This window comes from Lissotriton vulgaris, chromosome 6, assembly GCF_964263255.1.
Source record: "Lissotriton vulgaris chromosome 6, aLisVul1.2, whole genome shotgun sequence".
Classification (NCBI taxonomy): Eukaryota; Metazoa; Chordata; class Amphibia; order Caudata; family Salamandridae; genus Lissotriton; species Lissotriton vulgaris.
Genome location: NC_141694.1, coordinates 1028006566 through 1028034475, shown reverse-complemented (window position 1 = coordinate 1028034475; position 27910 = coordinate 1028006566). Strand labels below are relative to the sequence as shown.

Below are 27910 nucleotides of genomic sequence, written 5' to 3'. Positions count from 1 at the left end.
AAGCTACCTTTGTCTCTCTAAGCTCTCAGGCATTGAGTTTGCAGCCCAGTTGAGTTGACTGTCTTCTCTTGTCCACTGTAAGCCACAAGGGGGAGTGGTATGAGAGGCCTCTAGCTAAATCGTCTGCTCTTTCTATATCTGTCACTTCCCCTGCTGGAGCTAAAATGTAATCTATTCTGGAGAAGACTCTGTGCGCCCCTGAATGATATGAGTAGGCCTGTGCCTGGGGTGGTGTCTTCCCCAGAGATCTGCCCACCCCATTGTATTGAAGAAGTGTCTAAGCTACGTATCTCTGTATGTGCCAGTGTTCAGCGTGGTATGGCCCATCGGGGTGTCCATGACATTGTTAAAATCTCCCCCCACTAAGTGGATAAAGGAGCCTGCCTGCAAGAGGATATCTGTAAGTTTTTCTAGTGTGTGTCTGTAGGCATGGGGGTGCATAGACACTAATCAGTGTCATACCTCGTCTGTTCCAGATCACTTTAACCACCACATATGGCCCGTTGGGGTCTATCCATGTGCGTTCTTCCCTTATTGGTGGAGATTTCCTGATCAGGATTGCCACTCCTTAGGTGCCTGTGGAGAAACCTGCATATGCCAATGTTTTATATGCCCCTCTGCCAGCAATCCACATTGCGTTTCCCTCAGGTGTGTTTCTTGGAGGTACATCATATCGGGCTACAATTGTTTAATGTATGCTGCAACTAGGCCTCGCTTCACCTGGTTTCCTAGTCTGTTCATGTTCGAGGACATGACAGAGTATCTACCATGATCATACGTCACTCGGTTACTTGTTTGGCCTCGTTGTCTCAGGAGTCCCCCAGATTGACACCCGCAACAGCTATAGAGGTGTGGAAGGACCCACCATTGTGGGCTAGGTTGGATCTCCCATGTGACAGGTCCCCCTCCGCTCACCTCCCCACCACTGTGCATGTCGCTGGGGATGAGGCGGGGGAGAGAGAATCCGTCCGTGTCCTGCGGTGCCCCCATTGTCACATCGTCTCTTTCGGCGGTTTTTGTGTCTCCCGTTCCCGGGTCTGTCTGCTGCCCTCGGGTCTCCGGGTGGCATCACCCCTCTAGGATATCCCGGCGATGATGTATCTGGGTTTCACGGGGGGTCTCTCTTCCAGGGGGTTTGTTGGGGAGTCCTGGGTCCCACCCGGTAATGTACCAGGCCCCTCTGCTTGCCTCTTCACAGCAGGTGAGGCCCACCGTTGATCGCCGCCATTGGATTGCATGGCCTCTCTGTGCTGTCAGGTGTTGTGGGCCTCTGGTTACTAGTAGGGCTCTTCTTCTCGGCCCCTCTGGGCCGCTCGGGCCTTCCGGTGGTCCGTCGATCTCAGGGAGCTCCCCGATCGGGCACCCGCACTCTGACAGAGAGGGGTAAAACCCGTTAAATTTAATTTGGGCTGGTCGTCTCTGCGCACGGCCCCTCCTGCCCACCTCTTTACTCCGGATGATGGCATAGACCCCGCTTCCTGTTGGGGGAGGAGAGGAGGCGGCCCGCCGACTTCCACTGCGACCTCGCTTTATCACGGACTCCTTCCCGTGTTAGTCCCCCTGGTGTTCCTGGGCCCGTCCACGGCGTTCGCGCCTCCCAGAGGCTTCTCTCTCTGGAGGGGAATCCAAGTGAAGGCCCGTCTGCATTCCACGCTGGGGGGCCCCAATGGCTCTTCCCTGGGTTCGTCTGTTTGGCGAGGGCACAGACCGCGGCCGCAGCTGCCTGCATCCTTTACTCTTGTGCACTTGGCTTGGACTTCTACTCGGCCTTCGCCTGAAACAAATTTTCTTCAAGCCACTGTGACCTGGATCAAGGCAAAATGTATACAGGCATACCATTGTTAATGTCATGATGATGATCCTATATCCTTTGGAATAATCGAAACGCAGTCGACTTGTTGTACGCCATATACACCTCTTTATTTAATACTTATCATGTATAATGGTGTCTCCACTATAATTTGTTTGTCCTACTGAAATGTGTCTCATACAATTTACTCTGACTGAGCCTTTTTGTTTCATGTTGTACGTCCTACCCACTAAGTTGGATACAGGCTTGTGTCCCACTTTGTTTCTTGCTGAAATTTTGTGTATATTTAAGCAACTATATATTAAAAACACCTGTCCGGCAGGATATCTTTAAAATATAGTACTGATTGGGTCTATATTCATTGTTTTCTCTCATTAATCCTTGTCTAGGGACCACTGTCTTTAGAAAATATTGACTACCCAAGGTCCCTGACCAACCTCATTTGGGTTCCCTTGTTCTTCATAACATGCCATGTTGGTTCGCAGCATCCCTTGTTTTTTAATTTTAGTAAGTCCTCTTTTCATCACTTCTGCTTCATTTGAAACTGGATTTGACTCAGTAGTTTCTATCCCTTTGTCGCCTTCAGCCGGCGTTCAAATTGGTTTCACAAAGCAGGATTTCAACAGGATTAATGTTAGGCCGTTGGAGCACTGGTCGGACACGTCTAGTCCCCCATGTTGCTGGCCACGTCTCTCCCATAACACTCAGGCTTTTACAAAAATGTCTCCTCGATCACTCCCCAATCACCTTGCAAACCTGTTTGCTCCACACTGACTAATCAGAAGCCTTAGCTCAGCCAACCAGTGCCTAATGTAGACCTGGCCATACAGATGCAAGAAATATTCTGGTTGTTTCTTTCACTCCTTTGGTTCCTCACTGGAGAATCCCTTATCTCTTTATCTGAGATTGAAAATGGACTATCTCAAGTTCAGAGAATCTTTAAGATTAAGTAACGAGTGGTGCTACTGCTGTAAGAACGATCGTCTGAGAACATCTTAAATGCGTTATTTTGCACTTTGCCCTTGGAGCGCTATTTTAATGTTTATATTTGAACCTCTTAATATTTGTTGTCACGCGACAGCGGTGTCCGCCTGTAAGAGTAGGCCCGCAAACTCTGGTTAGTGTGCTAGTCATTTTCTCCTCCCTGCCCATAAATCCTGTGATGTGCCGACCACGCAGTGGGTAACGAGTGCTGCTACTGCTGTCAGAATGATCATCTGAGAACGTCTCTGTTTTAATCTTAATTGCGTTATTTTGCACTTTGCCCTTGGAGTGATTTTTTAATGTTTTAATATTTTAACTTCTTAATACTTGTTGACACACGACCGCGGTGTCTGCCTGTAAGAGCGGGCCCGCAAACTCTGGTTAGCGTGCTAGTCATTTTCTCCTCCCCGCCCATAAAACCTGTGATGTGCCGACCAAGCAGTGGGCGCGCACAGCGGGTGCGCCGCTGGCGCGCCGAAGACACACCAAAGGCAGGAGGCGGCCGGCGGCAGCCCCGCTACAGGAATTTCCCCCCGGTGATGGTAAGCCCCTCTCCTACAGCAGGTTGCAGCTCATGGCCTTGGGCGCGACAGTGAGATGCTGCTCCCCCGTGCCATTGCCCTAAGACGGTTGCAGCTGGGCTTGCAACCTTTGCGGCTGGTTCCCTTCTAATTCAGCTACTGGTGAGTCTCCAAAAAGAGCTTCAGGGGCTATCCTCCCTGTAGTGAGACCAAGCCTGTCAGGGAGAACGGTCATCTGAAGGCCACGCTTCTTAATACACGACCTCTTGGCAGGCATGCCCTCCAAATCTACGACTTACTCGTGGATAAGAGCCCTGACCTTTTATTAACTGAGACATGGCTCAGAAAAACATCCAATCCCACCATTGCCATAACCACCTACCATGGCTATCAGATGCTCAGGAAGGATCGGTCGACTGGTATGGGGGTGGCATCGCTATAATCTTCAAACACCATCTTTCCTGCTCCATGGTCTCCACAGCCAACATAGCTGGTGCAGAAAGCTTGGGTTTTCACGTCAGGGTGTCAGCACAACATTCTGTGTCTGGTATTTTGATTTACAAACCTCCGGGTCCTGCGGGCTAGTTCCTTGACTCCATCAGCAATGCTGTCTCTTCTCTGGCCATCAATTGTAAACACTGTCTAGTTTTAGGAGACTTTAACATTCATATGGATAATTCCATTGAACTGGAGTCTAGTAGATTATGCGACTCACTAGCTCTCTTTAAAATGTCACCGTATGTCCACCAAGTGACACATGAGAAAGGACATATACTTGACCAGATCTTCTCCACAGACACAATAGGGACCTCAGCCCCGGCCCAGCTAGTATGGTCTGATCACTCGATGATTGATTTTACGATTGAGAAGGTGCTTAACCTTAGCTATGCCCAGGTAAGACCACCCCCTCGTAGTTTCAGACCTTTTAGCCAAATTACAGCCAAGGCTCTTACTACGGCCCTCAGCAACGATCCTATCCCCTTCCACGGGAAGGTGGAGGAGGATGCAGAAGGTCTAGACAATTGGCTTCAGCCGTGGGCCGACGAGCTCGCCCCCCCCCCCCCCCCCCCCTCCGTGCGACCTGTCAAGGCCTAGAGTGCCTCTGCACCATGGTTCACGGTCGCCCTCAGGAATAGCAAGAGTGAATGCAAATGCCTGGAGAAAAATGTTGACCCTTCTGAGAAAATAGCATATAAGCTGGCACTAAAGGTGAACTATACGAAAGTTTTAGAAGAGAAAAAACTTTTCCTCTCCTCTAAAATAGCAGTCTGCTAACCACAGCAAAGAAATCTTTAAAAAAGTCAAAGAGTTTCTATCTCCTAACGCAGTAGCAAAGCCATTCATGCCGCCTGAAGCATGGACGAGCCATCTAGCTGCATATTTCCATGAGAAGATTAAAACTATCCAAAATACATTCTCCTCGCTGCCCAGGACTGAGGGGGAAACTCAGTTGTTTTTCAACCCATCTACGCAGCCAGGGAGTCCGCTACTCACGCAGTTTCCCCCTATATCTTTGGACAACTCACTGGAAATTATGAAGGCCCTTAAATCAGCCTCTCAATCAATCATGGGCATTTGTATAGCGTGCTACTCACCCAGAAGGGTCTCAAGGCGCTGGGGGGGAGGGGTCCGTTACTGCTCGAAGAGCCAGGTCTTGAGGAGCTTCCTGAAGGTCCTCAAGACCTGGCTCTTTGAGCAGTAACGGACCTCTCCATCTGACTCCTGCCCAGCCAAGACACTAGTGTCACTAGCTGAGGCAATCAACCCTGCGCTAAATCAGATTCTCAATACATCTTTGGAGACCGGACTCCTTCCGGACAGGGGGAAGAACGCTAAGATACTTCCCCTTCTAAAAAACCCAAAAGCAGATCCAGAGTTAGCCACCAATTATAGACCAATATCCCTGCTCCCTTTTTTCTTGAAGGTTCTGGAAAAATAGGTTAATGGTGTCATCACCACATATGCTGAAGCCAATCAAGTTTTCCACCAGAGTCAGTCGGTTTCAGATCAAATTTTAGCATGGAAACCGTACTTCTAAAGGTCTCGGAGGCCATCAAAGAGACCTTAGACCTGGGAGGGAAGGTGGTGCTGATACTCTTAGATTTATCAGTGGCCTTTGATACCGTGCCCCATGATCAGCTCCTTCGGAGGCTCCAAGAATGTGGCTGCGGGGGCACGATACTCTGATGTTTTCTTCGTTTTTGGATAATCGCCAGCAAACGGTTCGGTCCCCCCCTTTTGCAGCACCTATCCCCCCCTTAAGGTGGGGGCCGCGCAAGGCTCCATTCTTAGCCCCACACTCTTTAACCTTTATGTGACCCCCCTGGCGTATCTGGCTGAAGCCCAAGGAGCGAAAATCATATCATATGCGGACAACACGCAACAGCTCAACACTTGTGACAAGAAGCCAGACTTTAAAGGAGAAGCGATAAATGCCTGCCTCTCAGAGGTGTTTTCCTGGTTCCAGCTCCATCAACTTAAATGTAACCCCGATAAATCGGAAATTATTCTTTTCGGTTTCCCATTAGAAAATGTGTGGCGGAATTGGTGGCCACAGGACATGTCTCTCCCTAGCGCCTCAGTCAAGACTGTCAAAAATTTAGGAGTTAGCATGGAGGATAATCTTTCCATGAACTTCCAAGTACAAGCTGTAGTGGGTTCATGTTTTGGAGTGCTTAAAATGCTTAGGCAGTTCTTGCCCCTTCTGTCGATAACACATAGAAAAACTGCTCCTATACTGTAGGCAAGGAACAACCTTACCTAAACGAGGCACTCTCATCACAAGCCCGAACCAAAATTCTTTTCATGAGACTATGCATACTAGGAATCATCGATTTTAACCCTGCATGGGCTCGCAGGGGGGAATCCATAAAGTGCAAACTGTGTTCCTACAAGAGGAAGTCTTGGTTGCAACCCCTTTGCTGCTGCCCCTACCTCATAAACGAACGTCGGCAACTGCTTCTCCCCATTTGCATCACCAAGGGAACGAAGACATGTAGTGAAGCATCAGCCTTGTGCTTCTCCATAACAACCACAATGACGCTAGCGAGACTGGGGAAATTCACACACCAGATTAGGATCGCTCTAAAGGCTGCTAATGAACACAACCAAGCCATGAAGACGAGCACGGTAGCCGGGGGGGGGGGGGGGGGGGGGGGGGGTTTGGGGGAGCAGCCTGGCGCCCAACAAACACTGAGCCCTTGCACCCATTTACCCGCTTTATTGAGACTGTACCATACCATGGCTTTTACCTGAAGTCCAGGGAGAACGGCTTACAGGCAGTGGGAATGTTGACAATTCCCATGGAGAGCAGCCTGGCGCCCAACAAACACTGAGCCCTTGCACCCATATACCCGTTTTATTGAGACTGTACCATACCATGGCTTTTACCTGAAGTCCAGGGAGAACGGCTTACAGGCAGTGGGAATGTTGACAATTCCCATGGCGCACAGGTGGGCCCCAGAAACCTGAGCAAGGACATATGATAATGACAATGACCATAGGCGCAGGCTGACCGCGTGGGCGCCGGGGTGGGGATGCATATCAATCAAATTCCATCTGAAGCTCCACTACTTTTATTGTGCCTCTTACCCCTTTCTCTTTTAATGTGTTTTACTGTAATGATTTTAATTAATTGTACAGTTAATAAATAAATACAAACTTTGTCTACTCAATCATGCACATTGGCCTCTCACTCTTCAAGGCCTTGTTATCTCTAAGGGGCTCGTTTGGCAAAGGGTATTCTTGTATACAATGACTTGTTCTCCAGTTGGGGAGCCTGATTCAGGCACTAGATTACCCTATCAAATTTTCAGATAAACACACTGAGAAAATTGAAACCCTTCAAACCCGCAAATGACTTTAAACAGGCAGTTCAAACTCTAATAATTCCCAGAGTTGACTATGGGAGTGTCGCTCTCCGTGGTCTTCCCAAATCAACGACTGCTCCGCTCAGAGCCTCAATCAATACAGCCGCCAGACTCGTCACAGGCACCAAAAGAAACTGCCACATTTCCCCTGCCCTTCATGCCCTCAACTGACTACCTTTTGAGGCCAGAATCCACTTAAAAATTGCCTGTATGACACATAGGGCATTACATCACAAAACCCTGAGGTACCTAGCAGAGAAACTTGTACTATCAGGTGGTAATAGATCTACCAGGAGTTCTAATAATCTTCTACTTAAACCACAACGTTTCTCCAAGAAGAAAACATACAACCGTACCTTCTCAAGAATGCCCCCAGGACCTGGAACGCCTTACCCCCAGAAACGAGACTTCATCCATATGCTGCTTTTTTAAAAAAAAAAGTGAAATTGATTCTCATGTCCAAATTCACTTGAACTTGTCCTATACACTCCTGTAGATATGTGCTAATCTCTAATAGTTACCAGTACTGTATTCACATAATTCATTGTATTTATATGTATATGTCATTACCTATATTTGCCCTGTAAAGCGCTCTGATACACAACCGTCAAAATAAAAAAATAAAGTTTTCCCTTTTCCAAATCACTCTGAAACCACCCACAGGTAGTTTAAAATTCCTTACAAAAACAAACTATAATGCAAAACTATGTTTCTCTAAAACCCTGGCACCTCAGCATTGAACAGGGTTTACCACACTTATAAAACAAATACAGGTTTTATTAAAACCAGAGCACATATGACAGTACCAGGAAAGCGATCAATACATTTGACATTGCTTGCAAAATAAAAATAAGCATTTGCAATGCAATAGGTCTTGCATTTGCATGAGTTTAAGCTGCTGGCATTGCAAATGACAATGCCTTTTATTTATCTGTTTTGATAATTAACACATAAATAAAAGGCAGTGTCATTTACAATGCCAATAGCTCGAACTCTTAAATGCAGGACCTATTTCATTTCAAGGAAGCGGCCAATATTGTCCTGGGCTGCTTGGAAAGTGAAAGCATGCATGGTGCACTGGATGTTGCAGGAAAGCATGCTGTGCCTGCAGTAGGAGAAACTCATTAAAGAAAATAGTGCTTACAGACTAAATAGGACATACCGTCGAACAACAGAGGCAAAGAGGCCAGTCCTCATGGAAAGTTACAAATGAAGACAAGGCAGTACTAAGAAGGGACTAACAAGCCTATTAACGAATCATAAGCCAGCATTTGCGAAGGACAACGGCACAAGCCAATGACGAATATCGGCAGAGAGTGGGCAGGGCTTTAAGTCCATACTCAAATACAGCATGCCTCGCAGAGCAGTGCATGCGCTGCCCAGGCTCAACCTAACAATGCTCTTGGTGCTCTATGTGGAAGCTGAAAAAGCTTTGACTAGGTGGTAGTCAAGGGACTGACAGATATGGAGAACTTGTCCTTACTGGGAGGATCGGATGGCGGTACCATAAAACACATCTTGTTTCTCAAAAAATAAGACATTTTTTGATGTTTTCCAGTGTCAGGCTCTTTATTCAGAATAAACATTTGATTGAGGCAATGGTGTCTAAGTTGCAGCATTTGAGAATTCATTATCTTTATTCTCAGAAGTGACAGTGAAAACAAATGAGTCTATAAGATAAATACACATACAATATCCATACCATATTAATTCATTTAAATAAGTATTAGGCAAAGCATACTAAATATTTTCCGCTACCTACTGACACCACAATGATACACTTGTTTGCAATAACATCGAACTTCTAGGTTACATCTTGGCATTAAAAGTCATTAGTATAATATTCCTTTCTGTTTGGTTTAACCGTTTAAGAGCAATGGTTCTCAAACCTGTGTTCTAAAATTCCAGAAGTATCCTCGGAATGTTGTATTGGGCCTGTTGTGTGAAAAGATTACTGAAGACTAAATCACACCCAACTTAACAATGCAGTGCAAATGCAACGCTGTAAAATTTTCACAAGAAAATAGGCAACTCAACTGAAAAAAGGTTTGATAAACCTTACTTTTCACCTCTAGTATGGTAAGTAAAACAAGTAAAATGAGTTTAAAATAATCCTCAACCTACCTAAGAAAATCATATTAGAATACACGAGCACCTGGGCTATGACAAATCTTTTAGGTTTAGATTTCAAGTCTTCTTTCAACAACTAGGGGTCTTGATTATTGATAAAGATGAGATTGCAGTAACATATCTTTACATTTTTCTGCTGAACTACACATGTGTTTTATTGGATGGTGATCTAGTTTCTTCAACTGTTTTCACAGTTGTAATGCTTCTTTTGCTTTTTTCTCTACTTTCAATGTAAAGTCACCTGAAGCATCTTCAACCATTTGAAAAACATATAACATTTGATGATGTTAACATCATTCGGTGTATTCTTCTTCTGGATATTTAAACCTTTTCGTGTCATGAAGTACGCCTGTAAGCCTGACATTTGAATGTGTTGAAAAATTCAGGTGTTTAGCTATTCTTTCTATCGAACAAGCAGGTCTTGGTGTGCACTGTGTTTTTGGAGTTCAGCAGAAGTCCATGGCCATGTCACTTGTTTCTGTATCTAGCTGATTATTATATTATTTTGTGGCCAATTTAGGACTCAACTAGGGTTAAATTAACAGGAATATTGAAGAATTTTTTTTCAAAATGTTCTTTTTTTGTGAGGGTTCATAAAGTGCTTTTTAGAACTAGTTTTCACCTTCTGTAGCATACCTTACAGTTTACATCTGTATATTATATTTATATAGCCATATATTTCCGGGGGTACCTCTGTCCAAAAACCTTTTTCCAGCTCCTTTATTCTCTCTGCATTCTTCTAGTGGTTCTGTTCAGATGAATTTCTACTAATTTAATCAATGTCAGTCTTGTCAAGTGAAAACTGGAATGTACTATCTTTGAAGAGGAGATTTGACAATACTTTCTTAGACATACAACATCTACAACAGACTTGCCATTCTTTCGCTGTCATGTCAATTCAACCGATTAGAGGTAATTGATTTCAGAGTACAAGTGCAGGACATACCATCGAATTCTTCTAGGATTATTGCAGCCAGATTTGAGATTGTAAACTACCATGGTTATTCAGGCTGGCTTAGATTAGCTGGCCTCCTTTCTACATAGATCACATGATCAACTCAAAGTGGACACTGATTGGAAGTCCGACATTTGCTCCAGGAGGAGTATATGTTTGTTAAGAACAACCTTCTTAATTTGAGTATTCACAAATTAATGACTGTAGATTTCAAGTGTGTTATTTATGCATACACACTTTCCATGGAGTAGAAATTCAACATATATAAATATGAAGCTAATATGTGTTTGCATATGTGACTTTGTTTTGTTTCTCTAAAAGGACAATATTCTCAATTTGAAACAAACCATATCTTGACACACCCATGTTAAATAATTATTCACATTTATGTACATTTCCTAGGTGGACAACTGACTGAAAAAACTTTATATGCTAATTTCCATTGTTTTAACTATATGCAGTCACAAACACCATCAGCAAGGCTAAATTTCAACCATTCCTGATCTGCACCAAAATTTGACCTTGATGGAATTTGGTACATGATGCTTATCTTAAATGACTTGATTTTGTATGTATTTATTTTTGTAAAGCGCACATATCACCATTCGGTCTCATAGCGCTGACAGAGGGTTTGGGAGATGCAGAAAAAGGGGTATTACGCCAGTGCCTTAAATAGTAGTGTTTTGAGTTCTCTCCGGAAGATTTTATGATTCTGGTTGGATCTTAAGGCCATAGGCAGGGAGTTCCATGCCGTAGGGCCAACCTTTGAGAAGCTCCTATCTCCATTTCTAACAGTTAGAACTCTTGGTATTTTTCAGGAGATTTTTGTTTGAAGAGCGCAGTGTTCTTTCCGGGCAGTATCCCTGAAGTTTGTTTTTTAGATATTTGGGGCCCTGTCCATATATTGATTTGTGCACTAAGCAGCAGATCTTGAACCTTATGCGTTTTCTGACTGGAAGCCAGTGCAATTTCTTCAGGCATGGGGCAGAGGGAGTGCGTGGGGGCAGGTCGAGAGTCAGTCTAGCTGCTGCATTTTGGAGTGTCTGCAGTTTAGTTAGTATACCTTAGTTCCAGGCTTATCGTTATTCCCTTTTCCTGTGTTAGAAATTTGATTGATGTCACTACAAAGTTTACATTACTTTAGGTGTAGTGTTTCATCCTATTTACCTCAGGTATGACTTCAGAGTATCTTGTGATCTACTCTATAACACAATTCATCTCCTCAAAGAGAATTCAAGTTCTGTTTGAGCAGTAGATGGGATTTTGGCAGCCATGCTCATTTAGTGATATGGATACATTTGCCCACTTTATTTTAATATACGAAACAGTTCACTACATTCATCTGATCAGTATCTTCATTGCAGACACAAAGATTTTTAAGCAATGCATCTGTACCAATTGCTACAATAAGTTGTGCATGCTTTTGGTCTACTGCTTCTCTAGTATTGTAGATATTAGGGTTATACTGTTCAGTTGAATCTGTATTTCCCTTTCACAGTGCCCATAGTTTGAAACAATATCAGTTTTGCACCAGTTTTTATTCCTTTCTGTCACCATACATTATGTAATATTTCTACATGTAAATGAGGTCTCAGGTGGCATAACTCTTATATTGTGGTTTGTGATTGTGTGCCTTTGATTTACAGCAGTGCTGTCCTTTGCCATGTATAACCAATTTTGATCTTCTTTTCAGTTGAACCACTTTCTTTCTTTAATGCAGTAAACACCTAGTGTGTCTTGCTGAAAAAAGTTGCAATCCATACTACTAAATTGAAGGGTTTTGATCCTACACATAGAAGTGGAGAGATTATTTCTTTATTCTGAATTTGTTGGTGTTGCCATTAAAGATCCAAAGTATTAAACAGGATGTCCATGTTCATTAGTTGTATACAGCTTAACACCACACCAGATTACATTTTTGCAAATGTACTTTTAACGCAAGGAATGTCATTGCTGAATTAAGGTATGTTAGGATAATGTTCTGCATGAAAGTATCAGCCATTTTTTAGCCTCTCATGTCCAATGCAGTCTTTGGCCTTGCAGCTATTGTAAATCTGGACTTTCTTTCATTGGTTACTGAGGCATGATTTTTAATGGTTTAAAAAGGACTAACACTACAGCAATTATGCTACAGATTGTTTAAGACCTGGCACTGTTAACCCCAAATACCAAGCCCACAGCAGAAACTGGGGGTGAGCACACTTTTGTTTTAGAAGTTGCAAACAAATAAAACAGATTTTTTGAGAAACAGCTTTTAATACTACACAGTTGGTGTAAAGGTAATCAGCTCAGACTTTATTAACATATTTTCCACTTTACATTGGTTATCAGTCACCTCTCCATTTGGGTCCAAATGATTAGTCTTGGGTTTAGTTTCAGTCATAATAAGTGACTCATAGCTGGGTTGCTTTCTTTCTCGCATGTGTATTAGCTGGTGTTTCTTTAATGTTGATGACTGATTAAAAGCCTTCCCACATTCGTTACATACATGAGGTTTAAACCCTGTGTGTATTCGTTGGTGCCTGACTAAAGTTGTAGAGTCTCGAAAACATTTTCCACATTCATTACAAGAGTATGGCTTAACTCCTGTGTGGGATCTTTGATGCGAAACTAATGCTGATGAAGCCCGATAGCACTTTCCACATTCTTTACATTCATATGGTTTAACACCTGTGTGAGTTCTTTGATGACCAATTAATGCTGATGATCGACTGAAGCACTTCCCGCAATCTTTACAGGTAAACGATTTAATTCCTGTATGTAGTTGCTGGTGTCTGATGCATGCTGACAACCAGGTAAATGACTTTCCACAATCACTACATGCAAAAGGTTTGAATCCTGTGTGCATTCTCTGGTGAGTGATTAATGCTGAGGGTTGGAAGAAACACTTTCCACATTCATTGCATGCGTGAGGTTTAATTCCTGTGTGAATTCTCTGATGCCTTATCAATGAAGAGGAGTCTCTAAAACACTTTCCACATTTACTACATGCATATGGTTTAATTCCTGCATGTGATCGTTTGTGCGAATTTAATGATGCTGAGTGCTTGAAACGCTTTCCACATTCACTACATACATATGGACTCTCCCCTGTGTGAGTTTGTTTATGTCTGTTTAATGTTGAAGCCATACTGAAACATTTTCCACATTCACTGCATGCATATGGCTTTTCCCCAGAGTGTAGTTGCCTGTGTCTGGATAATGAGGATGCCAGATAAAAACACTTTCCACATTCACTGCAGGCATATGGTTTAATCCCAGAGTGCATTCTCAGATGTATGATAAGTTTATAGTGCATACTAAAGCCTTTACCGCATTCAGCACATGAAAATCTTGGTTCTGCTACAGTATGTGCCTTCTGTTTTTCAGCAGGGTTTTTAAGTTTACTGACATCACTCTCGTGATCAGTGGCTTGAACTCTTCTACTTCGTGCTGGATTTCTTTTCTTTTTTTGTGATTTGTTTGAACTCTTGTCTGCTTCTCTGTTCCAAAAATGATTTAAAATTAGGTCTTTGGTCCCCACCGGCAATGGATCCTGTGATTTGGGAGTTTGGAAACGTTTTTGTGCATTGCGCTTATATGATTGTCTGGGTCTACTCCCTGTTGGATTGGAAGTGAAAAAATACATTTTAGGTGACTGATAGGATCAACTGACCAGACATTATTATTATTTTCTCTCACAAAAAGCACATTACTTTTAATAATAAAAACTGAAAATAGAATTAGGCTCCTTTACGAACACATAAGAATTCACCAAACTCGCACTCTATACATGAGAGCAACCTTCTTTCTCCCATCTTGTAGCTGTTGCCACAAAAAAAAGAATATAGCAGAACGCACTGAATGAGAGATCTTAATACTATCCTTATGTGCTACGTTTTCCCTATCAACTTTACATAATTACTTTTTTTATTCAACTTAGACTACTCAAATTAGATTGATATAAATGTTGTCGATGATGGTAGAAAAAGGCTGAGATTACATTGCTGCAATTCAATTCTGTCACAATAAGGGTTTCAACGTTTACAGCTGGAATTATGATTGTTTGATATTATTGAGAAAAAGATATGGAGTGGTATAATGCAAATGAACACCTATTATGAATAGGCCTGTATCATCAAACGTGCACCATGCGAATACGGCACTATGACTGGTTAACTATGGAGCTCCGACTGCTACTGCTGAAGGGATCAAAGTACCCATTCTGCTATAGCGAATGTTTCAAAACACTTTCACAAGAGGTACATTTGAGTGTTGGTGTCACCACATTTGCACTAGGTCAGTTGGCATGAAGTAATTCCCTATCCAGTGTGCACGGTTCTGTTATATTAAATTATTTGCATGGACATAGCGGGTCAGAAGAAGAAACTGAATATCTGTTTTCAGATGGGAGGTGCAGGAAATGTATTCTACAACCCACGACAGGGTGTCTTTTAAAAAGAGCTATGGTATGTCTGTCATATGCTTCAATGTCTAGTGGCATTGTGTCTCTCTTACTTAGGAACTGTACGCTGGACTTTGATGTGTACCAGACTGCCACCATCAAAGCAAGTACCACCTGGGACTGCTCCTAGGCATACTCATGAAGCTGTTTGTTCACTCACTGATCTGTCACTCTGCTGTGAACTCGCATTCACATACACTAGCAAGCTATTCAACATTAGATGTCCTGTCCTTTACCATAGCACATGTCAGAGAAAATAAATTTCAATGTCCGTCTGAGACCCTCCTCCTCCAAAAACAAGGTTTTTAAGGTGGGAAAATAATACATTGTGATGATTTGGATTAGCTGTAGAATGTCTGTAAGCTAGTCAGCATTAACACATTTATCATGTTAGGGCATTATTAAGGCTAAATTATGTAACACCATTCTAGACACTGACCAATATCTTGGTTAGTCTTTTTGTTTAGAAAATATGCAGGCATAGGGGAACCGTTAAGAAGAGGTTTCAGGCCTGTATTACTTGCAAGACTGCATTACTTGAGGCCTCTGTTTTTGAAGATCAGATAGTCATCAATGCACAGGCTTCAGCAAGGCTGGCAGGTTTCGGGCTGCTGCTTCTACTATGTACCCTGGATTTACTCTCCCCCAACCAGGGCAGAACACTGGAGGGCTGTAGTGTCTGTCCATTGTTATTGTTTAGGATCGCTGCACTCCAGCATTGCTCTAGTTTGTCACAACAGACACCAAAACACTGTCAAATGTAGGATCGAGTGAGGTTCTAGGAAATGCCCTGGGCTTTATGTATGACTCAGGAACTGAAAGGCCTCAAAAGGAGCTGTGCATGGGGAAAGGCTACAGACAGGCTGCATTCTTCTATTGACCTTTCAGAAACCTTCCAGAAAAGAGGGGGGTCATCCATCTCTGAAAACAGGTGGTCTCTTGACCTCACTGTAATCTTCCTAACCTTCCCACCATCTCAGCAGACGGCTACTGCCAAGGTCTGCTAGAGATAAGACTGTTTTGCAAAAATCATTCTCTTTCCCTCCATAGAAGGTTCAGGAGAACCCTACAACAAAATTCCTGACTCCACAGGTTTTTTTTACTGGGCTCAAAACATGCAGCCCTGAGGTCTCTCATGAAAGCAGGTGGTTAAATCGAAATTCGCTGCTCAGCTCACCCGGTAGGAGCAAACGTATGCCAAAAATGTACACAGAATGAGCTTTTCAGTGAATAGCAGCCAGGCACATTTTAGCTAGTTTTACTTGTAAGTGGGGTTGGAAATGCTTTTCAGGCTCAGTACTGGGCTCAAAACATGCAGCCCTGAGGTCTCCCATGACAGCAGGTGGTTAAATAGAAATTCGCTGCTCAGCTGACCCGGTAGGAGCAAACGTATGCCAAAAATGTACACAGAATGAGCTTTTCAGTGAAGAGAAGCCAGGCACATTTTAGCTAGTTTTACTTGTAAGTGGGGTTGGAAATGCTTTTCAGGCTCAGTATTTGGCTCAAAACATGCAGCCCTGAGGTCTCTCATGAAAGCAGGTGGTTAAATAGAAATTCGCTGCTCAGCTGACCCGGTAGGAGCAAACGTATGCCAAAAATGTACACAGAATGAGCTTTTCAGTGAATAGCAGCCAGGCACATTTTAGCTAGTTTTACTTGTAAGTGGGGTTGGAAACGCTTTTCAGGCTCAGTACTGGGCTCAAAACATGCAAGTAGGAAACGTTCCCAAGAGACATTTAGACTGCCACAGAAATCACTCTTCAATTGTGGCTTAGAGCCCGCACCTTAACATATTTCTCAGTCATTCATAGACATGTGGCTTCTGGTTGGGCAGCAAAGAGTGACAGGATTGGAAATATATGCTAAAGCGGAGCTGTAACTGGCTTTGTGGACTAGACAAAGGGTTTTTAATTTGATTCTTTGTTTGGTGGACAAGCAATAGGGCGATGTTGGAGCTGGGGTGATGTGATCAGCACCCTTCATATTAAAGATGAGATAAAAATGAAAAATGAAAAAACAGTATTTGTAAAGCGTGAACAATCACCCCTAAGGGTGTCAAGGCGCTGGGGGCCGTTGGGAAGATTAAGTGAGCAATTGCCCAAAGTCACATGGTGCTGGGTTAACCTTCCGCTGGCGATCGAACCGTGAGCCCCGGTGTTCCGGAGTCAGGCACCATGGCTGTTGCGCCACACCTCTAGAGATGATCTATCAGGTTAGATGACTAGACATTTCTCTTTTGTGCACCCTTCTGCCCTCAAAAAAACCCTTTAAAATCCTAGTCCCAAAGGCATCATAGACAACAACAATAAATAGTGTGTGATGCAGAAACCAGGGCTGCACAAGATGAAAGCCCTTTAGTGACCTACGGGCCTGCGACAAAGGGGACACCCAGTCATGAGTAGTGGAGAGGCAAAAAGATAGGATTCCTTAATGGCCGGAGCCAACACACCAAAGAAAACTGACGAACAGAACAAAGCTCCCTGGGGCGAGCTGTTTGAGGAACAGTGGCTGCGAGCACAGTGGAAAGTGCTTGGTGGCAGGACTTTCTGAGTGTGTCTGACTGGCTGCTCCTTTGCATATCTGCCTAAAATGGTGGTGAAGCTCCCGTGAGGAGAGTATATGACGACAGACAGCTGAAGACGGTGGTGAGAGGAGTTGAGGAGAGCAGCAGAGTGGTATCAGCTGCTTTCCTGGGTCCAATCTGAAGGAGTGCATATTTGTGACCTTCAGTGAGCAGTTCTAGGCTGACCCGAGGGGATGATGCTGGTCTGATCCAGGCGCATCTCACTGTGCAGAACTTGCATCGAGTCTTCTCTTGTGTTTATGACTAAGTGATAGGACATGTAGCAGAAGAGGAGATAACAGCTACTGACGGCTTAAGATGATCGTACATGCCCGCTCTTCGGACACAGAAACGGGGGGAAATGCAGCAAAGACAAGATATACATGTTATCAATGTTTTCACATTTTGTGGTAGTTCATAAACCACCACAAAACACAAACGTTCATCATACTTTCCTGTAACATCAAAATCACAAAATTCCGAGGAATTTTGCAAAGCAGAAAAATAAAACCCACAACAAATTTTCCAGCGCTGAAAATTACTCAGGTGAGCCGATACTGCATGTTTAGACGGATCGTTTCACTTCAAGTTTACTGTAAATTGCTGCCAGATGCCACAGTATTCTTTCACTTCTGGAGGTGTTCATCGTGGAAAGTATCCATCACTCTCTTATTCCAAAAACAGCCCTAGTGGAGCTTACACTTGTCCCCAATGTGGCAACAATACTGATCAAGATCATAACGATCCTGTGAGCAGCAACAAATACCGATAATATCACAGTAGGAATTCACCACATTTATATTGACCCTGATTTCACTCTTGCTGAAGAGCGGGCCAAAAAGCGCTGCAGTGCAGTGAAAGCAGCCTTTAGTAGATGGGACTGAAGTATACAACAAGAAATAGGGAAAGTGTGGGGAGAATATTTAAAAATGCACTGACGCAGTCAGCGCTGAGCACATCATAGTGTTTTTAAAAAAAAATGTAAACAAGAATTAGCACCGGAACACAATTCAAGGAAGCAGTGTAAATACAACCAGGCCGACCACCTGCAGCAACTCAGATATGCCTCAGGTAGGTGTTGGGATCAGTCTCCCATCAACAGCCTTGTAGTGTTTGATGGAGTTGATCAAATATGGTACTCACCAGACATAACGATCCATACTGGCACATCAGTGCTATCAGTGGCAGATGGCACCAGCAGGCAGTGGCACCAGCAGATAGAGAGGAATGCCGATACTACATCAGCAACATATCATCAAAAGCATTGCTTGAAGCAGTCAGCGAACCACGAACTTTCACTGCACCAAAGTCAGGAAGCATACACCACAGGTACGGTGTAGATAATGGATGCAGGACTGGAAAACATAGCAGCCCTGGCATCCATTTCCCTGTCAGATCCAAATTGTACCGTCTGTGTGAAGCCAGAAAGCCTGTCAGTCTCCAGTGCAGTGTCTCCTCCCCCAGAAAAACCTTAAACATTGACCCAAACAGTGCATATTGCATCACCCAATCAGCTGGGGGTGAGGGTGGGGGGATTTAAAATAAAAAAAAGTGCTATAAAGAAGGCAGTGTTGGCCACTTCGTAGCACTTTTTTTCTGTACTGAGGGTAAAGGGGGAGGGGAATTAACAGATGGGAGGTTTGGTGGTTAGGGGGGGAAAGAAACTAGGACTAGATTGGAGAAGAAACAGAATGAGGGGTGGGTGGCAGGGTAGAAGAAACAGGGAAAAGGTGGGAAGATTTTTAAAAAGCTCAATAGTGTGGCCAGCGTTGACCGCGTCAGAGTGTTTTTTTTTCTTCTTCTTTTAAAACAAGAAATAATACCTGAATCACAGAGTGAGCAGCGCAGCAGAGAGACACTAATCAAACAAAATTAATCTGGCCTTGGTTCGTGCGCCACAGAAAACAGAGTGACGCAAGCATCGACCTAAACATGGCAAACTATCAACTTTCAGCTTTACTTGAGAGACGGAAAGTTGTTTTGCCAAGGTCTTACTTTAAGATAGAGAAGCCTGGGTTGGAAACAATAAGCTTTTCCTATTCTTTTCAACTGGTTTTTAGCCATACTGTGAAAACAACTTTATTGATTACCTTGGCTTCTCTGAAACAAAACACCACAATAGGGGGCTCATTCACTTCATTTCAGACATACTTTGTGTGTCATTTATGCTCAAAATTAGCAGGATGGGGTATGACGCCATAACAGTCAAAAGTCACCATAGGCACTTTATTCTGATACGTGGGTAAAAGTCACGTTGGGGCTCGTGTGTTACAATCGAGAAGATTTATACTAATCGAGGGCTAAACCTGGGGTGCATCCTAGCACCTCTGTTTTTCCTCTAATATATAGAAGACCTCAAAATAGCTTTCAATAAAGTGAACCTGCTTCCCCCAAAAGGGGGATGGTCAGCCTATTTCAATTCTGCAGTATTCTGATGGCAGTGTAATATCAGACCGGACGGTTGTCTGTCTCAGAAATCACTCGTACATCTGAGAGCATACTGCTTCATTAATAAGCATCATACTGGATTAATAAGTTAGCCATAAATAAGGAGAAGGCATCAAGGCATATAAGAATCATTTGCAATGCAATAGGTCTCGCATTAGGAAAGTTTGAGCTATTGGTATTGTAAATGACAATTTTTTTTATTTAAGTTGGGTTTGAAAATAGCTAAATTAATAGCTTTGTCATTTACAATGCCAATAGTTTTTACTTCGCAAATGTGACACCTATAGCATTTGTAATGCAATATGTGTTGTATTTACGTGACTTAGATGTATTGATATTATAAAGAACAATGGCTTTTACTTTTTTTTTAAATTAATACTTAAATAAAAGTTATTGTACTTTATGATGGCAATAGCTTAAACTTTTGTAAATAACTTTTGTGAAGATTATGTTCACTGTATTTTATTGTGACGAAAATCCAAGAACAGAAGTGAAATATTAACATCTTTTTGTGACATTTGTAATAAAGCTTGAAACATTGAGAGAACATATTTGAACCAGTTGTTGTTGAATGGTTGCACAGATTGCGCTGAGTGATATTGTGGTGGTGACTAGTGATGCTGTGGCGTTCAGTGATGCTGTGGTAACGCATAGTGATGTTGTGGTGCCCCTGAGTGATGCTGTGGTGGTGCTGAGTGATGCTGTGGTGATGCGATAGATATATAGAGTGAATGTGATAGATATATAGAGTGAATGTGATAGATATATAGAGTGAGGGCGATAGATAGAGGGCGGGCGATAGATGGATAGAGTGAGGGCAATAGATAGATAGATAGATAGATAGATAGATAGATAGATAGATAGAGTGAGGGCGATAGATAGATAGAGTGAGGGCGATAGATAGATAGATAGAGTGAGGGAAATAGATAGAGTGAGGGCGATAGATAGATAGATAGATAGATAGAGTGATGACGATAGATAGAGTGAGTGCGATAGATAGATAGATAGATAGATAGATAGATAAATAGATAGATAGATAGATAGATAGATAGATAGATAGACAGAGTGAGGGCGATAGATAGATAGAGTGAGGGCGATAGATAGAGTGAGGGCGATAGATAGACAGATAGATAGAGTGAGGGCGATCGATAGATAGAGTAATGGCGATAGATAAAGTGAGTGCGATAGATAGATAGATAGATAGATAGATAGATAGATAGATAGATAGATAGATAGATAGAGTGAGGGCGATGGATAGAGTGAGGGCAATAGATAGATAGAGTAAGGGCGATAGATTAATAGATAGAGTGAGTGCAATAGATAGATAGAGTGAGGGAAAGAGAGACTGAACAAGCGGCAGGCTGAGAAAAGGAAGGCATTGAGAATAGCAATAGAAAAAGAGAGCAGGAGCAAAAGAATATTTGACAAGGGAAAGAGAAGGAGAAAGAAATGGTGTAAAAGGGAGAGCGAGAAGGAGAGGCAAGGTAAAGGGAGAAAGATAGAGGAGAGAGAAGAGATACAGGGGAAAGAAAGAAAGTGAGAGACAAAGAAAAAGGAATATGAAAGTACCAGAAACTAGTATGCCGGATGCTCTCACAAGATCACTATACTCAACGGAATGAAAGATGAACAGAAAGCCTGCATCCTCATATCAGAACCAGTAAGAGGTAGATGGCAGAAAAGCTCTGTTGTAGTTAGAGACCTAAAGATCATATAAAACAATTACGCAATAAATATGAATGTGCAATGCTTAGACACTACTTGCAAACCAGTAAAGGTTGCCAATAAAGCATTACTTAATTTACTTAAATGAGAAAAAGGGATTTTCTTAAAGAAGCAATGGTGCAGGTGTAAATAGCTTCTGTAAATAATGGCTAAGTGCGCGCTCCTCAGAACCACAAAGTTAATTATGTTCACTTTACCGAGCAAATATCTCAGCCTGAACTGAGCCCCCTGTCAAAACATACAGAAAACGAATGACACACGAAGATCCAAAGCAAAAGCCTCCAAAAAACCAATTATTGACTAGAATCGGGAAGGTACAACTTTCTTGAAATCTGCACAAATTGCAACGAAATTCATATCGTAGGCAGCATGATTCGTACCAGGTCAGGTATGATGCGTTCTGCATATCTGCACCTATTAGCTGCAATAGACTCATCAGAAGTTAACAGCAACTGACATAAATCGCTTTAAAATAAATCAATAAATCGCTCTTGAAAACAAACCAAATTGTGCCAAGCACATTGACTTCTACAGAAACCATCACGACATTCGCCAACGTTTTAAAACAAGCAAAATTAAGTTCTCTGGACTTTAAACATAAGCTGAGTTACATTCAACACTGTTGGAGCAGCAGTTCTTGGAATGCTCAGTTGCATTGTCTGCATATAGTCCTGGCACGACAAAAAAGCTGGTAATTATTTCTTAAGCATTATTGGGAGTGAGACATCATTGACCCAAAGAAATCAAAGTTTAATATATATCAAATTGACACAATGAAATACAAGTTTAATGTATGCCAAGACTTTGACAGTAATTTAATGCAAAACAATCCCGAGTTCTGTATAAATATTTGGCGGTACATTTTGTGTGCAGGTGTTCACACATCATACACATGATAGTCATAAAGGAGATACCGACTGCAGAAATAAATCTGCGATTTGTTGAGCCATGACGAACATTGTATCACTAGAAAATAAGAAACATTGTTTTGTGAACACTGTATTAAATAAACAGCAGTTAAATTCACTGATTTTATTGTGTTCTATGCATTCATGCAATGTGTAGTCATAGTTTGTGCTATATCTTTGGTATTCTAAAAATAATATAAAGCTTGCAAGGATATTACCTTAGGTACAGCAAGTTCCGCCGAAAGGTCTACACCTGATTCATTAACATTCTATATTTTATATCATGTGATAATTTCATTGAATGCAAGAGTCATTTTACAGTCAGACTTCAGGACAACACTTACCTTTGCTGAAAAAAAAAATATTTTCAAAGGAAAACAGATTTACATTTCCAATCTAGTCACTAGATGGCAGGCATATGAACAGTTTATGAATGTGTAAGTTATGTGCGAAAAACAAATCTGTCCGAAACCCCTGAAGAAAAAAATTATTTACTTTTGTTTAATCCTTGACGATTTCAAATAAAGAGAATAATGTTAAATTGACACAAATGTGCAAAATATAATGAGAAGAGGTCAAAAGTTTTGTGCTGACTAAGGTAGCCTGCCTCTTCGATGGCTAAAAGTCTGCCATCTACTTTCACATGTCACCAATAATGAGAAAATATGCTCGGCGCAGAAGCCTTATTCCCCTCCATGAAAAGTGGGGAGCGAAGTCCTCTGCCATAAAGATGTGTTTATTGCGCCCATCAGTCTCGCGAGATGTGCCTCAAAATGGGGTTTGGTGGAGCCATTACAAGGTGCCGCACGAGTTCCATTTGCCTACAGTAAAAAAAATGTCAGGAGTGGTAGGGTGAAATAAATATCTGCCAGGTTAAAAGGGAGCAGGGATGGCTCAACGAGTCATTGAGAGGATTGATTTATCTGGAATGCTGTAATGACTGCAGATGTGGATCTGATGAGCTGATAACGCAGGGACAGAGAGGGCTGGTTTTAATTACCGATGAGGAATTTATTTGTGAAGCACATGTGCATTGGCCGCGCGGCTGGGCCGCAAACAAATAATTAAATAAACAAGCATTGGCCGCTCAGCCGTAAAACGCCGGGCGGCCGCGATAAATACAAGCTCACGTCATTGCCGTGGCGGGGGCGCGCATTCCTTTGAAGTCTGATGCGGCGGGCGAGGGAGCGGCAGCCTTTGAAGTCTGATGCGGCGGGCGGGGGAGCGGCAGCCTTTGAAGTCTGATGCGAAGCACAGACAAATGGTGGTGTGTCACGTGGCTGGTTTGTGCACGCATAGATCACATGAACTGTGTAAGAAAGATAGCCGGACCGGGAGCGCATTCCTTGGAAGACTGATGAAGGGGAGCGGTAGCCTTTGAAGTCTGATGCGAGGCACATACAAAGGGTGTGTGTCACGTGGCTGGTTTGTGCACGCGCCTGTCTCACATGAACTGTGTCTAATCTGCAGTTTTGGTAGAGTTTTTGTACTGCTTACTAGAATCTCGACAAACAAGCATTGCTAAAGCAATGCTTTAGATCGAGACCTAAAAATGGACCCCATAATTAGAAGGAATTTACAACTTCACAAAGTACATATCTTATACTTCTTACCTATTCTGGTTTGGTATTGCTTCAGGATATTCCCCTAGTGACAGTGATCAGGATCATCAGAGTGTTACTTCTGGGAGGGGAATGACCGGGTAGTAAAAAGTTACTAACTTGAAATCCTACTTCTTCACTGTTGGTATTCCCTCCAAATTCTTAGAAAGCAGAATTTTTCAGTGCACTTGCGAGATCCGAGAACACAAATTTTAAGAAATGTCCATGTCTCCCAAACCGACCAAATAAAAGGAAACATGGTCAAAAATGCATAATTTTTCTTTTGTTAACTAGTTTAGCCAAATTGTTAAATCAGCAGTACATTTGGCTGAGAAACAACTACTTTCAATCGTGTAAACTACATTAAATAAAAATAAAAAGTGGTTCTGCAATATAAAATACGCATAATAAAATGTAACCCTGCTCATTTAAGGACCTTGGAAGACAGCACTATCCCTTCCTGCACAACACGATGTCAGGCAGTTTGTTTTTTGGAGCACTGTTTTGTATGTACGGTAACCTGTTCAAAATTTGTTCCACCCCCAAAAGAAAAGAGATGGGCGGAGCTTTAATCAATTCAAAAGGAATATTCATGGTGCAGAAGAGCTCGTTACTTACCTCCAAAAACACTCTTCCTGGTGGATATTCTAACTGCAGATTCCTTACCTTGTGAATAGTCCCCAGGTATCAGATTAGATCTGGAAACTTTTCAGCAGTAGCGCTGCACGCCAATAGGTGGTGTCACATGGCTCCACTCCGTTATCACATGTAAGCGCCACCCATACACACTGACATCAGTTGCTTTCAAGTCTGCCCTTGCCCCCAGTCATAGAGCACAGCAACAGAATGACTTTACCAGTGTGCCAATCTGTAGACTTGGGACCTTTATAGATGGATAAAGAGTCCAGTACACAGAACAGGAAGGTGGGAGGGGTTAGCTATTTACCAGAAAGTGAATTACCAATAGTAAGTATCTTGTTCTTCTGGTCGATACTTCTAACCACAGATTTCATACCTGTTGAATAGATACCCTAGCAGTACCTCTCACATGGTGGGTGCGTCTGTGTACTGGCGCAGCCCAAAAAGTCCTGTAGGACCGAGTAAGCAAAGGGCCCATCTTGACGGACCTGATGGTACAGACAATAGTGCTTTGCGAATGTATTAACTAACAACCACGTAGCAACCTGGTAAATGTCCAGGACAGGCACTCAACGTTCCAATGCATATGGGAGCAGCCTTGGCTCTGGTGAAATGAGCCCACAAGCCCTCTGGGGGCTGCTTCTTAACCATCAGTGCATAGCAGATTTTGATGCAAGCAGCAAAGAAATCCAGCCAGGTTCTTCTAGTGCCGTGGAAGATATCCTGTGCCATCTCCAGGTGTAACTGATATCAATGATTCTCTAGGACTTGGCGCCTGAGTTCGTCCACCCTGGCTTTTAAAGATCCTGCCTGGTGGTGTGCCATCACGAAAATTCCCTGGCCTCTCCTGACACAGTGCCCAGAACGCCTCCATGAAGGACTGGGCTATTATAAGGCCCAGCGGTGCCAGGGGACAACACCTGAAACCTTCGTGGGTTACCTGTTCCGGCGTACAAAACACAGAGACATGGGACACTTCCTTTGGCGTCAAAGATCGAGGTTTATTTACTGCAGGGAATACAGAAGTCACAAGAAGTACAACGCATGTAGGTTCTAGGAGACTGCTTCAAATTGCAACTGTGGATTGCTCCTTTTATACAGATTTTAGTCATAGCACAACATGGCGAACAAAAGGTTACAACTCAGTTCCCACAGTAAACTTCAAAAGGGTTGCTTTCATGTATTTAGGGTCCCGGAACATAATTACAGTAGCATCGCCGGTTCCCAACTGTAAAAGTACATTATCCCATCATTAAGTACATTCCATTCCAGCTGTAAACAAGTTTAAGGAAGAGACAGAAACAGGTGCAAGGAAGATAGACAACAGATTAAAAAGAGGGTAGAGGATGGTGTCGGAAACACGATTGCAGGATCAAAGGAGTCGTGCCTAATGTATGCACGGCTGAAACAATAGACCGACACGGCAAGATGAGCCTCGAGTGGGGCCATCTGCCTTTGCAGTGTCATCCCCCTCGCCATAAAGACACCCTCAAAGGAACACGTGTCTTCCGCAAGGGTTTGGGAATCCCAGGGTCACGAAGCGGACAGTGTCCGTTCGCTGGCTACTTGAGGGCAAGAGACAAAATGGATGCCGTATCTAAAATGGAACCCGTGGGTTCAGATGAAGAAACCCACGAATAAGACGAACGGTTCAAGTCAGCGTAGCGAAAATGCGTACACCCACTAAACTCGTCATTTGCGGTTCATAGATACCAAACTCGTCCATATTCGAACGAGTCGAAAGCACCACTTTAATTGTCACGGAACCTCAGACGCTCCTTTTGCCCTCATGTAGGCAAGCACTAGTCGATATCAGAATCAATCTCAATATTCATCAGATCATTCAGATGTTGCTGCAGCATCATTCTATCCATCAATGCTTCCTTGGTAACAGATGGCCGTCTTATACACGTCGTGGCACAGAGGCCACATAAGGCAGGACCACACTGCACACAAAGACAACACGTGAACAGAAATGCTACAACAACCCCAACGATCATCAGAATCTTCCATGTCGACATTAGGCCCCAAAACGATCCTAGTAGCGTCCAATCACCTACGTCCACGTGTATGGACTCGGAGATCTTATGCAACTTCGAGATGGCTTGATAGACAGTTGGAGCGTTATCAGGGATGAAAATGCAGCAACTCGAATGGATCACCTTACATACACCACCTCTATCTGCAAGAACAACGTCTAAAACCATACGATTTTGCAATGTCATAAGCCTGTCCGCCTGAAGCTCTGCTGTCAGATTACCAAGAGCACTTGCAGTTATATTAGCAGTCGATTCCACCACTCGAGTCAACTGTCTCAGGTTCCTACTATTGATCATAGGTCCCCAAAACGTCAAGAAACCCTTAAAGAAGTCTCCTGCTTCTTGACCGGCAGTGTCCTCTTCGCTAATAACACCTCTCACAACTCTAGTCTTGTGATAGTCCGAGGCAACTGTAAAAGTCGGTGGCAACAGATTCGCAATATAACAGGTGCCCGAGAAGTCACGAGGCAACCTATATATGCGCGGTCGTAACATACAAAGTACGTACCCTTGGCAGTCAAAAGAACAGGGGAAGAGAGTGTTGGCAAAACATACGTTTCAGTACAAGCACTCCTCCCTAGCTGAGCTCGCGGGCTTCGGCCAAGACCTTTCAAGCAGAAATTACCGAGATGGGGTACGATCCAGATGTCACCCACTGACATGCTATACTCAGCCTCACTCAGATCTTTGTATGCTCGCACCTCTTCCTCTGGGATAAGCGATGCATCGAAAATATCTCTATCTAAGTCAGCAATCGCTCTTGCCAAAGGCTTATGGTACGGGCCGGGATCATGATCTGCAGTGCGTGGCTCTCGATGGGGGTAGGAATCTAGTGCTCTACGAAACATAGTTTGGAATGCTCGAGCTGACCCCTGGGAACTATAAGGAAGAACCAAATACGGAATTCCCCTATCCATGGTATGTGGCATTAACCCACACACCCAACAATTGGTAGTATTCATCACCAACTGATGTTGATGAAGAAGCTGAACAAAGGAGTTATTCATGAATTCCGCACGTCTAACCTGTTCGTGTTGGGGTAGAGGATGAAAGGAATGTGGAGAAATAGTGGGAGTGGATTTTGGTTCAGAAGAAGAAGTAGGTAAAGCAGAAGGCAGTAACGACTGCAATCCGAAATACACTCCGCCCACCAATAACATGGAAACAGTCAAGAACAGCAGGAACACCTGAAACAGAAAGCATTTTGTTCGTACAACCCTGTGTAGTGTCGATCTTTGAGCTAGAGTCTTGTCCACTTCCAACAACTTTGAGAA

General features: G+C 43.1%; 1 protein-coding gene across 1 annotated transcript in view; it reads right to left on the bottom strand.

Moving 5' to 3' along the window:
• Positions 1-8724: 8724 nt before the first annotated feature.
• Positions 8725-27910, bottom strand: part of LOC147708369 (uncharacterized) — a 319453-nt gene continuing 300267 nt past the window's right edge. The window contains exon 5 of the mRNA XM_086927093.1: positions 8725-13869. Coding sequence (XP_086783219.1) covers positions 12530-13869 — 1340 coding nt within the window. The 3' untranslated portion in view covers positions 8725-12529. The remainder of the gene's footprint in view (positions 13870-27910) is intronic.